At 39.3% G+C, this 15,915-nt stretch overlaps 1 protein-coding gene across 1 annotated transcript in view; it reads left to right on the top strand.

Annotated features, from left to right (window-relative positions):
• LOC124501097 (ovostatin homolog 2-like) overlaps positions 1 to 15,915 on the top strand; it is a 53,715-nt gene that overhangs the window by 25,366 nt on the left and 12,434 nt on the right. Inside the window, exons 16-24 of the mRNA XM_047065056.1 lie at positions 2,634 to 2,804; positions 3,797 to 3,941; positions 6,948 to 7,059; positions 7,480 to 7,708; positions 7,953 to 8,082; positions 10,882 to 11,000; positions 11,937 to 11,988; positions 12,736 to 12,819; positions 15,212 to 15,388. Of these exons, the coding sequence (XP_046921012.1) occupies positions 2,634 to 2,804; positions 3,797 to 3,941; positions 6,948 to 7,059; positions 7,480 to 7,708; positions 7,953 to 8,082; positions 10,882 to 11,000; positions 11,937 to 11,988; positions 12,736 to 12,819; positions 15,212 to 15,388 (1,219 nt within the window). The remainder of the gene's footprint in view (positions 1 to 2,633; positions 2,805 to 3,796; positions 3,942 to 6,947; positions 7,060 to 7,479; positions 7,709 to 7,952; positions 8,083 to 10,881; positions 11,001 to 11,936; positions 11,989 to 12,735; positions 12,820 to 15,211; positions 15,389 to 15,915) is intronic.

Genomic DNA, 15,915 nt, shown 5'->3' with positions numbered 1-15,915 from the left:
GAGCGGTCAGCACAGAGCCTGACGCTGGGCTCAAACTCACGGACCGTGAGATCATGACCTGAGCTGAAGTCGGACGCTTAACCGACCGAGCCACCCAGGCGCCCCAAATGACTGCTGTATTATCTGGTGCACAGATATTCATTACCCTTGTCCCTTTATTGTGCAATGGGGGTTTTAGCACTACAAAGTGCCCTTTTCTATCTTATTTGATGCCTTTTGTCCTTACTTCTACTTTGTCTAATATCAAGATCGTTACAACCTCTGCTTTCTTATTAATTTCATTTACCTAAACTTCAGTTTTAGTATCTTGAAATATTGTATCTTATAGGTTTTTTCTAGAAGTATAGTGCTGGATTTTGCTTTAAAAAAAAAGCTTTTTAGAAAAGAATTAAGTCTATTTACTTGTATTGATATGAGTGATACCATCAACTCTATCATAACAGGCATCAACTCTATCATAACGTTTTTGTTATAATTACTGTGCAACATTTAAATTTACTTTATTTCTTTTTTTAAATGTTTATTTTGGAGAAAGAGAGTGAGCGAGGGAGGAACAGAGAGAGAGGGAGACAGAGGATCCAAAGCGGGCTCTGCGCTGAGAACAGAGAGCCGAATGAGGGGCTCGAAATCACAAACCTAACCTGAGACCATGACCTGAGTGGAAGTCGAACGCTTAACTGACTGAGCCACCCAGGCACCCCAAATTTATTTTATTTCTTTAGCTTTTTGAGTTCTTCTTTGCTCTAGATGGTTTCAAATTTCTTGCATTTAACTGAAGTTTAATTTTTATTTTAGTGATCGTCTTTGTGTTTATATCTTTTATAATACTCTAATCTCACTTTTTTCTTGCCTAACCTTTAAATCTAACCAGTCATTTTTAAGTAGTATCTTTTGACTCCTTCCTATTATCTCTGCCACAGTCAATAACTTTATTGTACTTTCACCTTTTCTCTCATGTTAAAGTTGCATCTTTACTTCTTTGTCAAAACATCCTATGTTTACATTCTACTTTTCTCTTCAAACGCACTGAGTTTCGCCCATTGCCTTAGCCATCCTTTGGATGCACAAAGCTCTTTTATACTAGACTCCTCAGAAGGTCACCTGGGTAGAGAATTCCCTGAATTTCGCATTCACAATTCTTTCACTAAAGCTTTGTTGTGGGAAGGACAAGTTATCTATATTTTAAATTCTTGGTTCCCACTTTCTTTAAATTTCTTGAAAATGCTGCTACCCTATTGGAATTGCTTCAAATCTTCCTTTTAAGGACACTGACATAAGTCTAATTCGTGTGCCCTTGTAAATTATTTGATTTTTTTTTTTGCCTGAAGGGCTTGGCTTTTTCCCTTTATATTTAAAACCTAATATTTTTAGTAAAACACCTCTCAGAATCTGTTTGGGAGATGTTTTACCAGCTAGTCAGTAGACCCATGCATTGGGTAAACTCATTTTTTATTTCCAGAATTTGTCTTGAATTATAATTTTAAATATTAGTTTTTCCATTTTCCTCTTTCTAGAAAAACTCTGTAAGCAATATTGGAGCTTCTTTGCCTGCTTTCCAAGTCAACTGCTTTGCCTGTGACTCATTTTAATTTATTTTCCTCTCGTTTTTATTCTTTTTTCTTTATTTTTATGTTGCTTTTTAAAGTTTTCTTTCAATCTATTTTTTCTTGAGCTCTGTATAATTTAGAGTTTATATCTGATATTAATTTGACTATTTCTGACTTTAATAAATTATCATTTTATTTCTTCCTAGGTCTTTCTCATTTCCTTTCTTTCTTTATTGAATTTCCAATTCATGGTGCTTTTTTTAGTACCCCCAGTGAATGTTTAAGAATATTTGATTTAGGGGTGCCTGGAGCCAGTTAAGCGTCCAACTTTGGCTTAGGTCATGATCTCACCGCTCATGGGTTCGAGCTCCATGTGGCACTCTGTTCGAGCCCCGTGTGGGCTGACAGCTCAGAGCCTGGAGCCTGTTTCAGATTCTGTGTCTCCCTCTCTCTCTGACCCTCCCCTGCTAGTGCTCTCTCTCTCTCTCTCTCTCTTTCTCTCTCTCTCAAAAATAAATAAACATTAAAAAAAATTTTAAGAATATTTGATTTATATGAAGTGTTTTTGGTTTTTTTTTTTTTTTTTGGTATAGCTTTTTCTCTGTTCAGTTAGTGACTTTAGCAGACAAGTTGCATGAGCTGAAATGTTTTGATTTTCATTGTCTCCTTTATCTTATAGCAGTTTGGTATGGAATTAATTTTTTCCAGTTTTTGATATGTTTGTGAACAGTGTTCATTGATAAAGAGTGCCTTTTCCAGTTATTTTAATGAAACGCTATTTGTTCAATTGCAAATATTGTTGCTGATGGAAATAGGAGTGGAGAATGCTATCCTACATGCTATCCTAAATCCTGAACCAAAGCTGAAAACTTTATGAACATGACATTGACCACCTAAAACAAAACTGGTTTCCCTCTTCTGGAAGGATGAGTTGACAAAAAATGTTGGATTAAATATTATGGCTATGCTCTTAAAATAAAGAGAAGATTACTATGGAACAAAAAAGTATTTAAAATACTTGCCAATTTTGTAAAAATAAAAGAGGACTGCTTAAAACCATTGGGAACCATGTGATTTTTCTCATAGGTGTATGATCTTCTTCCACATGTAGAACTGTATGGTTATTTCTATCATGGCCTCAACCTTGATGATGGCAAGTTTGACTCTTGCATTCCTCAGAAGGATATATTCTACAATGGTTTGTATTATATACCTGTAAGCAACTATGGGGATGGAGACACCTATGATATTCTCAGGGTAAGATCACTTAAGACTTTAAAAATTATTTCATTTCAATTTTAATTGTAGCATTCATAATGCATATCTGTGTTTTATTAAATGTGTCGTTTTCTTCCTATTCTCGGAGACTGGTGTCAGTAATCTGTTTCAAGATGACTCAGAAACTATCTTATAAAAAGATATTAAGGGGTGCCTGGGTGGCTCAGTCAGTTAAGGGTCTGACTTCAACTCAGGTCATGATTTTATGTTTCATGAGTTCGAGCCCCATGTCGGGCTCTGTGCTGACAGCTCAGAGCCTGGAGCCTGCTTCGGATTCTGTGTCCCCCTCTCTCTCTGCCCCTCCCCTGCTCATGCTCTATCTCCTTCTGTCTCTCAAAAATAAGTAAAAGATTTTTAAAAAGGTATTAATTTTTGTGGATTTTCTCCCTCTTTTGTTAAAAATAAGTGGCAGTGAAATTATAAAACTTTGTGTTCGAAGTAATGAGCCAGTCTTCAATTTATTGCAATAAATGTTCCACAGAAATTACCGAACCAAGAAGCTGAAATATAGTCCAGGCTCCATCAATTAGATCCGCTGAAGTCTCCATAAGAGGAGTCAGAAGGCATGGAAGAAAAAGGGCTAGACAGACTTTAGTTTAATCTACAAGGGACTGTGCATTGCATGTGTATATATCTATGTGTTTGCATCTGTTTGACGTTAATTAGGGTGATGATAGTGCTTACCTCATAAGTATTTTTCCCTTTGCATTAAATGGAGAATGACTTAAAATACTTAGCAAAATCCTGGCACATACATGCTAGATAAATCATAATGCTTATCACTTTTGTTCCAAATTAAAGACTTTCCATACATCAAATAGAGCTGACTTGACTTCTAAAATCCCACACCCTTGCTGGCAGAGGAAACCTCTATCATCTGTTTATCATTATAATATATAGTTGGTAGGCCTTTTTTTAGGTCTTGCATGAAAGAAACGCACAGCTTTCTTTTGTTGTTTGTTTCTTTGAAGGCTATGGGTCTGAAAGTCTTTACCAACCTTCATTACCGGAAACCGGAAGTATGTTCAATGGAGGGAAGGATGCCATTCCTCAGGCCATTGCATCTAGACGCAGAAGGATATGGGCCAATATACAGTGCCCCATCTAGAATTGCATGTGGGTATCACCTCACGCCAGTCAGAGTGGCTAAAATGAACAAATCAGGAGACTATAGATGCTGCGAGGATGTAGAGAAACGGGAACCCTCTGGCACTGTTGGTGGGAATGCAAACTGGTGCAGCCACTCTGGAAAACAGTGTGGAAGTTCCTCAAAAAATTAAAAATAGATCTACCCTATGACCCAGCAATAGCACTGCTAGGAATTTACCCAAGGGATACGGGAGTGCTGATGCATAGGGGCACTTGTACCCCAATGTTTATAGCAGCACTCTCAACAATAGCCAAATTATGGGAAGAGCCTAAATGTCCATCAGCTGACGAATGGATAAAGAAATTGTGGTTTATATACACAATGGAATACTACATGGTGATGAGAAAGAATGAAATATGGCCTTTTGTAGCAACGTGGATGGAACTGGAGAGTGTGATGCTAAGTGAAATAAGCCATACAGAGAAAGACAGATACCATATGGTTTCACTCTTATGTGGATCCTGAGAAACTTAACAGAAGACTGTGGGGGAGGGGAAGGGGGAAAAAAAAGTTAGACTTGCATGTGGGTAATCTAGAATTTTGTGTCTTAGAGATGGCTAAAAGAGTGTGTGGAACTGGGTGTATTTGTGATAAAACTATAAAAATTGGGATTTATATGTGAATTAGGCCATGTTTTTGACTACAACTAGACATCCTGCAGGATAAGGCAGACTAGAAATGGTTTTTGGGTTTGGGTTTGGGTTTTTTTGTTGTTGTTGTTCAAAGGAAGAATTAGCTTCGGATGTACAAGGAAGTTTATTTTTATCGGTAGAACACAGAATCAGAAGTGTTTAAGAGCAGGCTATGTGTCGTGATGCGGGAGGGACAATCATTGTAAGTGAGTGTGATACAGGAGAAGGTGTCCTGATGGGGCCCTTATACCTGTATTACGTGTAAACCACAATCCACAGGGTTCAAGACAGAAGGCATTTTGATTCCCAGGTAGCCGAAAAGCTGGCATCAGAGACGTGAGTTCAAATAGTAGTCCGTTTCCTATTGAAAGGGCTGTAAACACAAAAATCAGCCATCATCTTAGGCGAATGAGGTAATGAGACAGATGTTCAAAACGGGAATGTAGTCAGGGAAACAAATGAAACAAGATCATCGGAATGGGACTAAAATCAAAGCTGAATTCCAGATCTGAAAATACGTGAATAACACCCACAAATCCCCCTACACAATATCGAGTGAGTCCAGTAGTCGAAGTGGGGCTGATCCTGAAGATGAGTACCAGAAACTACTGGAGAAAAATGAAAGCCCTAACAACTTCATGCAAGGGTGGATTCAGTGGGTACTCAAGAGACCCTAGAAGTGTAGAGTTTAAAACCGCTTCGAAGTCCTAGTCAAGAGGTTGAAGCTCTGTACTTTTTTTTTCTGCTACTCGATGACTCTATATTCAGTAATCTTTATCAGACACATTTAAACTGCTTAGTATCTTTCAACGAAATATACTGAACCCCAAGGTCATTCCCTGTAATGTCCTCCTTCTTCAGTTATTCATTTGTTAACTCACTCAACAAACATTTATTGAGGCCAGGTACGGAGTTGTGCATCGTAAAGGCAGTGGCTTCATCTCGGCTTTTCTGGAACTTTTAGTCTCACAGGGAAGCATGACAAGTGAAGCAGGAACACCAAAAACCTGGGAAGAGTGCACGAAATGGGAAGAATATAAACAGGAGACATAAATTCCTCCGGGGCCTGTTAAATCCTTGGCATTTATGCCAAGACCTGAAAGATGAATGATTGTACATCGCAAAAGAGTTAGAAGCGCATTCCAAGCAGTGAGGGAAGCACTATGCAAGACCAGCGAAGAAAACAAAAGTGTTTCAGGGTGGCAGAAGGATGGCTCAAAGGCAAGGGTAAAGATAGCCCAAGCAAGAGGGATAGACAGCTCAGGAAGACCTTGTAGGGCATTGAAAGCGCTTACAATTCATTTCAGTGAAATCATACACTATTGACAAGTTTTCGGCCATCTAATATGTGTTTTTAAAAGATATCTCTGGCTGCTCTATGGAAAAGGGGATTGGGATTTGGGCTGCTTGTGTGAAATATTCTAAATGCTAGTAATTAAACTGAGAGACGGCAGTGCTGGGACTACCATAAAAAGGCAGTGGAAATAGAGAAACATGGATAGATCTGAGAGCTGTTTTCAGAGATTGGTTAGGATAGAAAACGCAGAAAGGGGGTCTGGGATCAAGGGCAATTCTTAAGTCTCTGATTTGGGTAAGGGAGTGGATTTTGGTACTTTTCAGGGAGACAGGAAATACTAGAGAGGAGAAGGGGGTGTATATAATGAGTTTACCTTTGGAACAGTTTCATTTGAAATGCCTGTAAAGTATCCAAGAAGAAATGTCCAGGTTGGAGATGCAGAGCTGGAGGGGGGGGGGGGGGGAGACCTCAGCACACGTAATGGCGCCATGTGTGGGGATGTCAATGGGGAGACAGTGCCTAAAGAAGAGAAGAGGTCTTAGAAACCAGAGCTCTTAGAAACCAGTCAAAGAGGGGGAGATCACAGAATGGGGAGAATGGGAGAATGGGAGTGGCCAAAGAGAAGAAAACTAGAAGGATGTGGTGTCACGAAGGTTAACGGGAGTGACTATTTAAAAAGGACGCAGTGATTAAGAATGCTGGTTACAGCCTAGAGGCCAAGTAAGTGCAAGATACCAGAAAGTCAAATGAGAAGCTCAATTCAGGAACAGACATCACTTTCTCTAAATCTGGCCCTGGAGGCACAATGTAGCCCGGTTGTTATTTTTGTCGGTTTGTTGTGGTTTTGAATAATGGCAGAGATTTGAACGCCAAAATGCCGGTGCCTAGGTGTAGATACACGTTTATTGGCAATGAGCCCCGGGAGCAAAGCCCTATTTTGCTTCACATTAAGCATGGGTGACTAACGACATAGCTTATAGGTGTGTGCCTTTGAAACACGTACCTTTATTCTCTCCAGATAAAGCATTTCTCTTGTCTTTTAGCTGGTGACAAAATTCTCCTGAAGGAGAATTTTGACTATGTAGAACAGGCTATAATAGAAACGGTAAGAACAAACTTCCCAGAGACGTGGATATGGGACCTCGTCAGTGTCGAGTGAGTTTTTGAGTTTTCTCTCCGGCGTTTATTTCTATTTTCTTTTCGTTGTTATTTCTTAAACTTCACCATCGGCCGTATAAAGCAATACCGTATTTGTAAAATAGAGACTATCATTCATTGGTAGGTCCTGACCACGTTATTTTTTTTTTTCTCTAGCATTGTTTCTCATTTATTAATCTCATGCAGGCAGATGCAAGCTGCTTCAGCTTTTTTTTAAATCATGCAGTGTTCAAAGAAATTTGCCATTTTTAAAGATAAATTTGATAAAAATACGGCTTTCATGATTGTTATCTAATGCCCTGTCTAAACATTTGAACTTACTTTTAACCTTCAGTTAATATGTTTTTGCTTGCTCTGCACTACGTTTAGCTTCCTTGTGTAGACAAGGAATGCATTTTATCAATGATGTCTCCTTAGTTCCTCAGGTTCAGCAAACATGTCCTTCCTCGTCCCTGATACCATAACCCAGTGGCAGGCAAATGGCTTCTGTGTGAATGGTGACGCTGGGTTTGGCATTTCATCAACAGTCACTCTGGAAATCTCCCAGCCTTTTTTTGTTGAAATGACTTTGCCCTTTTCAGTTGTTCGAAATGAACAATCCGACTTGGTTGTCAGTGTCTTCAGCTACCTGAGTACATGTGTAGAGGTAAGCTGTTCCCTTCGATCTGGACACGAACTCTACCAACGCCAAAAGATCTCTCAATATTTTCCTTGAATATTGCCCTAGTCTCTTTATTCTCAAATGCAAAAATGGCACTATCAAGTTATAAGACCTGTTCCCATAGTTTTTTGCTAGCAAATTGGCTAATTTTCTCAAGATGGGAAGAGGAATCGTAGCAGCAAAGTTTTTAGAATGCCACCCTCATTGCTTGACTGGTTTTTTTTTTCAGATTTCGGTCCGGCTGGAATCATCTCAGTATTTTGAAGCAAATATCAGCACCCCTAAAAACAATGGCAGTGAGATTATCCAAGCTGGAGAGAAGAAAACGTATGTCTGGACTCTTCTACCGAAGACATTGGGTAAGTCAATGGGTATGCCAATCCCTCATGGAAAACCAGCCCTTTTGTTTTTTAACTTTTTTTTTCTTTACTTTTATTTCCAGTATAGTTAACACAAAGCATTATATTAGAGTCAGGTGTACAATAGAGTGAGTCAACAATTCTATACATTATTCAGGTCTCATCATGGTAGGTGCAGTCTTAATCCCCAGGATGGGTGAAATAGATGTAGGGAAAAAACAGCCTACTTTTATAGCCTTCATTTATTTTCCTTAAATCCTCTATACAAACATAGTTTTCTCCTTCACATTTTGTAAGTCTCATTTTTGTAAATTTTCTTTAAAAAAAATTTTTAAGGGGCGCCTGGGTGGCGCAGTCGGTTAAGCGTCCGACTTCAGCCAGGTCACGATCTCGCGGTCCGTGAGTTTGAGCCCCGCGTCGGGCTCTGGGCTGATGGCTCGGAGCCTGGAGCCTGTTTCCGATTCTGTGTCTCCCTCTCTCTCTGCCCCTCCCCCATTCATGCTCTGTCTCTCTCTGTCCCAAAAATAAAAAAAAAAATTAAAAAAAAAAAAAGTTGAAAAAAAAATTTTTTTAAATGTTTATTTATTTTTGTGAGAGAGACGGCACGCAAGCAGGGGAGGGGCAGAGAGAGCAGGAGTCATAGAATCCAAAGCAGGATCCAGGCTCTGAGCCATCAACACAGAGCCTGACGTGGGACTGGAACCCCTGAACCATGAAATCATGACCTGAGCCAGAATCAGACGCTTACATGACTGAGCCACCCAGGTGCCCTTCCTCTTTGTAAATTTTCAATTAAAAATCCTATTTTGATCATCTCTTTTCCAGTTGCTAATGCAAAGCCACCATTCATTTGTATAAAAGCATAACATGATTTAAATATACTAGAAATGCCAATTTTCATGATCTATCAAATCCATATGTCTTGTCCCAAAAGGAGGTTATATTGTCATTAATGTTGCTCAGGTCCTCCACTTCTAACTTGCTCCTTCACCTATCATCGTGGACAAGTGTCACCTATACCAAAATTACTCCTCAATCATGATGATTGCCAGGACTTCTAAATTTGCTAGATATATCATGAAACATCAAAAACAGTGAACCCTTGGATGGAGATCAGACACTGAGAAGAGTATTTTCTTCATGCATGTGTTATCTGCAATATAGAAAAATAAATTTGGAAGTATCTTGTTGAAAATATAAGGGAAGGGAAAGTTAAAAAAAAAAAAAACTAGGGGCGCCTGGGTGGCGCAGTCGGTTAAGCGTCCGACTTCAGCCAGGTCACGATCTCGCGGTCCGTGAGTTCGAGCCCCGCGTCGGGCTCTGTGCTGACTGCTCAGAGCCTGGAGCCTGTTTCCGATCCTGTGTCTCCCTCTCTCTCTGCCCCTCCCCCGTTCATGCTCTGTCTCTCTCTGTCCCAAAAATAAATAAACGTTGAAAAAAAAAAAAAATTAAAAAAAAAAAAAAAAAACTAGTAAAGAAAATGCTGGATGTGATAGATCCATGATACTCATTATCGCTGATGTAAAAAATTGTCATTAAAATTTCCTTTATTTCATGTTCCATGTTCATTGTGTTATTGCAGGCAGCAAAGAGTTTATTTATGCGATTATTTTGGTTCACCTGTGATGTTGGTGTGACTAAAAGTACTTTCCCTGTTAGATTTTGTTTCTCGATTTTTCTGACTACAGTTAAGTCTTCAAAAATCTTACCCTGGCAATTGAGATAGAATACTATTTGGCATTTTTTATGGTAAGTTTTATGGCATTATGTGGGGCGCACAGTTCTAAGAATAGAGAATCAAAGTCGTTTTTAAAAGGAAACAAATGAAACAAAACACAGCAACAAGTAAAAACAAGAACAGTAATTGGTTATATATTTTGGTATATAGGCTTACAGTAATAGGAAGCCAAAAAAATTATCTTTTTCAATCTTCCAATTTTCACAAGCAATGACACTGAAGATCAGTTTTAATTACATGACCCATGATTCACGGGGAGTTAAAAACAATGGATTCCTTGCTAGCACTGACTTAAATCCAGTGCCCTTTCCACTATGTCATATTTTACTATTTGTGTTTGTTCAAACTTGGGAAAAGTGAGGATCCCTGGTTATTTGATGTTCTGTCCCCATATTGGTATACGTAACCTTTATCGACAACCAATTATCAAGGAATTTGCTCTGGTGGCTTTGCAAATTATTATTTTTCCTTAAAATATTTTACTTTTTAATTAAATAAATGAATCATTTATTTTTTTTGTTGGGTTGGTTTTTAACTTCTTTTTTATTTGAGTAGAGTAGGCACACTGTGCGACATTAGTTTCAAGTGTAAAACTTAGTGATTGAACATCTCTATGGTATAACCACCATCCGTCTCCATACAAGGCTACTACAATGTCATTGACTATACTCCCCATGTTGTGCCTTTTATTCCCATGACTTATTCATTCCATGACTGGAACCCTCTCCTTCACGCAATTTGCCCATTACCCCACCCCCTTCCCTCTGGCAACTATCAGGTTGTTTGTATTTAGATCTGATTCTTTTTGTTTGTTTCTTTGTTTTGTGTTTTACATAATGAATCGTGTATTTAACATAAGGATCTTGAAACAGCTAAAACAGAGCATATCAAATCATCTTCAGGCAGGAGAAAGAACAAATTATTTTGGTCAAGCACAAATACGATGATCGTATGTATTCAGTTCATCCAATTCAAGATGTGGTTCGTAGAGTCTAACCATTTCCCATTACAGAAGAGCCCTATGGTCAACAATGTAACTTATATTCAGGAATGTTTTCCAGGTAAAGTGAATATCACGGTAGTTGCTGAGTCCAGACAAAGTAGTGCCTGCCCCAAAGAAGCAGCTGATCAGCAGAATCTAAACTGGAAAGATACTGTGGTCAAAAGTCTATTGGTGGAGGTATGTACATGCAAAACTGTCAGGCTCTTTCCGATAAGCAATGGGTTAAATATAGGGAGGCATTCTTCTTGAATATACTTAATGAATTGAGTATAGTGACTTTTGACACAAAACATATCATTTTAGATGAATTAAAGCAGCAGGAAAATTCATCCTTTCTTTAATTAATATCTGACCCAGGATAGTAAAGCTTAATATTTGAAACAGGCTTGATGATTTTTTGCTTGCTCCCAACTCGTGGTTCCTGTAGACCTGTTGCTCTTCCCTTCCTTTTTTTTTTAATTTTTTTTTTTTTACATTTTATTTATTGTTGAGAGAGAGAGAGAGAGACAGAGCACAAGTGGGGGAGGGGCAGAGAGAGAGGGAAACACAGAATCCGAAGCAGGCTCCAGGCTCTGAGCTGTCAGCACAGAGCCCGATGTGGGGCTCAAACCCACGAACCGTGAGATCATCACCTGAGCCGAAGTCAGTTGCTTAACCGACTGAGCCACCCAGGCGCACCTTCCCTTCCTTTTTTTTAACCGACTCTTAAATCCGAGACAAATCTACTTGTCCTACACTCCGGTGTAGATCCCATCATCCTCAAAAAGAATTAACAATTCTCAGTAGATAATTCTCACCTCGCCTCTTGGTCCTACTCCACAAAACACTGTCATTTGTCATTGGAGATGCTGGACGGGATCGGGGGGTCGACAGTGTCCCACGATGATATTGAAGTTATCTCTGTTCGAACAATGGGAACACAGGGTCTAAAGTAGATCTTTGTACTACACAGTGACTTCCAAATTTAAACAAAAGGGGTCAATGAATGGATCATCTCCCGGGAACAAACATGGGCCAGTCATGCCTCTCTGAGCTGATTCTGGATTACGTTTCCTACATGGAAGGTGCCCCAGACTCATTACTTTGTGCTTGTCTTTGTTTACTCTTTGACAGCCTGAAGGTATTGAAAAAGAAATGACTCAAAGTTTCCTTATCTGTACACAAGGTAAGAGACTCTTTTAGGTGGTCAAATTAGTCCCAAAGAAAATTTGTCAAGTCAACTTATTTCCTTTCCTTACACATTAGTTCCCTGGCCACACTGAGTAATTTCAGTGATTTCATGTTAAGTGCCTAACGGGGGATGATTTTATTTCATCCCCTATCTTCATTGTACAATTTTGGCTAACCAAAAGTATAATTTGTGAGAATTTTGTTGTCAGTTCATCTATGACATTGGTCTGCCTCAACCCGTTTTCCCATTTTACATATTTTTTGGCTCCTCTTGCCATATGATGTGTTGCACAGCATTGGACAGAGGAAGATCAGGACTGGGAGAAAGCAACCCACAGACACATCACCACCCCTCAGTCACCTGCTTTGTGGCCATCTTGTTGATGATGATCTGATGTTAGTGGGAATCTCCAAACTTTGCCTTCTGTGTGTGCTGTTTTATATGTCATAGTCAGTAGTTTTTTACATTTTTTTTTCACACATAAGGAATTTAGGCACTCTACTAATGGAAACTAAGGGCCATTATCTAATACACACACACACACACACACACCATTCTCTGAATGTATTATTATTCTAAACAAGATCAGAGATTTCAATTTCATCTTTCTAATAAGCAACTTGCAAAATAAAAGTCAATAATGGAATCTGTTTCCTAATATGTTTGCCCCACGTATCTGGCTGCTATTGTCTGTAAAAGAAAGTTATCACATTACCTTTTTTATCAATATTTTCCATCTAGGGACCAAAGTCTCCAATCAGGTCGTTTTGGACTTGCCAAGCAATGTGGTAGAAGGATCATCCAGGGCCTTTTTCACTGTTGTGGGTAAGTTGGCTAAATCTTGTCTTTCACAATGAGTTGAAAATTTTGGTTGAGGTGATCTTAAAAAAATAATCCTCAAAATAACAGAATGGAGAGATTTCTCTAAACTATTAGTTGGAGGGAAGGATTGTTGAAGGTCATTCTCTATGCTTATTTCCATGTGGGATCTGAAAGGAGAATGGTTCCATTTTCTTTTTTTTTCTTCCACATTTTTTATTTAAATTCTAGTTAGTTAAGGAGCACCTGTGTGCCTCAGTCGATTAAGTGTCCAACTTCGGCTCAGGACGTGATCTCGTGGTTGATGGGTTCGAGCCCCACATCGGGCTCTGTGCTGACAGCTCAGAGCCTGGAGCCTGCTTCAGATTCTGTGTTTCCCTCTCTCTCTACCCCTCCCTCACTAGCGTTCTGTCTCTCTGTCTCCCTCTCTCAAAATAAATAAACATTAAAAAAAATTCTAGTTAGCTACATATAGTGTAATATTGGTCAGGAGGAGTAGAATTTAGTGATTCATCACTGACATATAACACTCAGTGCTCCTCACAAGTGCCCTCCTTAGTACCTATCACCCATTTAGCCCATTCCCCCCCCCACCTCTGTCCATCAACCCTTAGTGTTTTCTCTATTGTTAAGAGTCCCCTGGGGCACCTGGGTGGCTCAATTGGTGGAGCATCCCCCTTGGGCTGAGGTCATGATCTCCCAGTCTGTGAGTTCGAGCCCCACATCGGCTAACAGCTCAGAGCCTGGACCCTGCTTCAGATTCTGTGTCTCCTTCTCTCTCTGCCCCTCCCCCACTCATACTCTGTCTCTCTGCCTCTCTCAAAAATAAACATTTTAAAAAATTTTTAAAAGAGTCTCTTATGGTTTGCTTTCCTCTCTCTCTCTCTTTTCCCCTTCCCATATGTTCATCCATTTTTTTTCCTAAATGTCACACATGAGTGAACATGAGTGAAAAAAATGTATTTGTCTTTCTCTGACTGATTTAGCTTGCTTGGAATAATACACTCTAGTTCCATCCACATCATTGCAAAGGGCAATATTTTATTCTTTTTGATGGCTTAGTAATATTCCATCATATATGTATATATATGTATATGTATGTATATATATATGTGTGTGTGTGTGTGTGTGTGTGTATATCTCCACATCTTCTTTATCCATTCATCAGTCGATGGACATTTGGGCTCTTTCCATATTTAGCTATTGTTGATAGTGCTGCTATAAACATTGGGGTGAATGTACCCTTTCAAATCTGTATTTTTGTATCCTTTGGGTAAATACTTAGTAATGCAATTGCTGGATTGTGGGGTAGTTCTGTTTTTGACTTTTTGAGAAACCTCCATACTATTTTCCAGAGTAGATGTACCAGTTTGCATTCCTACCAACAGTATAAGAGGGTTCTGTTTTCAAATCTATGCCCTTAGGAAACACTTGTTCTGCTGGACAATAACTGCCATTTAGAAAACAAAGGCTTCTATTATAGCTCATTAATCGGAAATATTATACATATTTATATATTTCCCCTTTGAAAAATCAGAATAAACTTTGCCTGGTAAAGATGCTGAGAATTTCCTCAGTAACAGGCAAAATCTATTTTACAAAAGGCAAACTTCTCTTTCTAACATTAATGCTTTTGTGGGAAGGATGGATTGCAGTTATAATTCACAGGCTCAGTTTCTCAAAAAGCTAACAAGCAAACAAGCAAAGACACACTTTTCTAACTTCCCCCTGTCTCTGGTAAGGAGATTTTCAGAAATATTTTGTATGCTTTGGGGCACCTGGGTGGCCCAGTCGGTTAAGCACCCAACTCTTGGTTTCGGCTCAGGTCATAATCTTGCAGTTCGTGAGTTCGAGCCCCGCGTCAGGCTCAGCGCTGACAGTGAGGAACCTGCTTGGGATTCTGTCTTCCTCTCTCTCGGAGTCCCCCTCCTCTCAAAAATAAATAAACATTTAAACAAAAAATCAACATTTTGCATACCAGAAACTCCTTTAACTTCACCGGCTACGCCTATCTCCTCTTTAGAATTACCTCAGGTTGAGAACGTTCCTTGTTTCCACCATTTAAATGCAATTTTAGGGACACCAAGGTGGCTCAGTCAGTTAAGCATCTGGCTTTGGCTCAGTTCATGATCTCAAGGTTCATGAGTTCGAGCGCCGTGTTGGGCTCTGTGTTGACAGCTCGGAGCCAAGAGTCTGCTTCAGATTCTGTGTCTCCCTCTCTCTCTGCCCCTCCCCTGCTTGTATTCTGTCTCTCCCTCAAAAATAAACAAACCTTAAAAAACAATTGTAATGCGATTTTTAATATTTCCTAATTCCACTGTGTGTCTTTTATCTGTGGTTGTTAATGCTGAGGTACCAACCATAAGCGGTGGTAACCTTCTGCTTTTCTTATTTTTAGGGGATATTCTAGGACTTGCGATGCAGAATCTGGAGAATCTTCTCCAAATGCCCTATGGATGTGGAGAGCAGAATATTGCCCTACTCGCATCGGATACCTATGTCCTAGACTATCTACAATCTACTAAACAGTTGACCGAGGAAGTTAAATCTAAGGCTTTCTTTTTCTTGTCTAACGGTGAGACTCTTTGAGTAATTTCCACCCATAATAAATAAAATCAATTGTCCCTGATACCAAGATGTCCTAAAGCTATTATTATGAGGTGGTCTCGTGGGGGGGGGGCAGGTAGGTATTTATTTTTGACCCATAATAGTGGGTCTGGACTCCGAACTGAGGTGCTCTGAGTCCTAGCTATTTTTTCTTTTTACTTCAGTATCTATGTGGTCATTCAGCTTCACCGATTAGAACAATAACTTTTAAAATTATGAGCCCAGTTTTTTTTTCATCTGAACATTGTGCCACCCTACCTAGTTTGTTGCGCTTGTTACTAATAGCTATAAATAGCTCACTCATCAAGTTCTGTATTCGTTTGCCCAGTTGTATTCCATTGTAATGAAGTGACTGGATTTGCATGTAAAAAAAAAAAGGATGTACAAACCTTGCAAAATGTGACACCAAGGAGAGATCCAAGGGGATAATTTCTCCAGGTTTACTTTCCAGAAAGATATCACAGAAATAAATTAACCTTAAGGAAAAGGTATTAA

The sequence above is a fragment of the Lynx rufus genome, unplaced genomic scaffold (genome assembly GCF_022079265.1).
Source record: "Lynx rufus isolate CCGP_SWC_20201006 ecotype Redwood Valley unplaced genomic scaffold, mLynRuf1.p SCAF_7, whole genome shotgun sequence".
NCBI lineage: Eukaryota > Metazoa > Chordata > Mammalia > Carnivora > Felidae > Lynx > Lynx rufus.
This window is presented reverse-complemented; position numbering and strand designations above follow the sequence as displayed.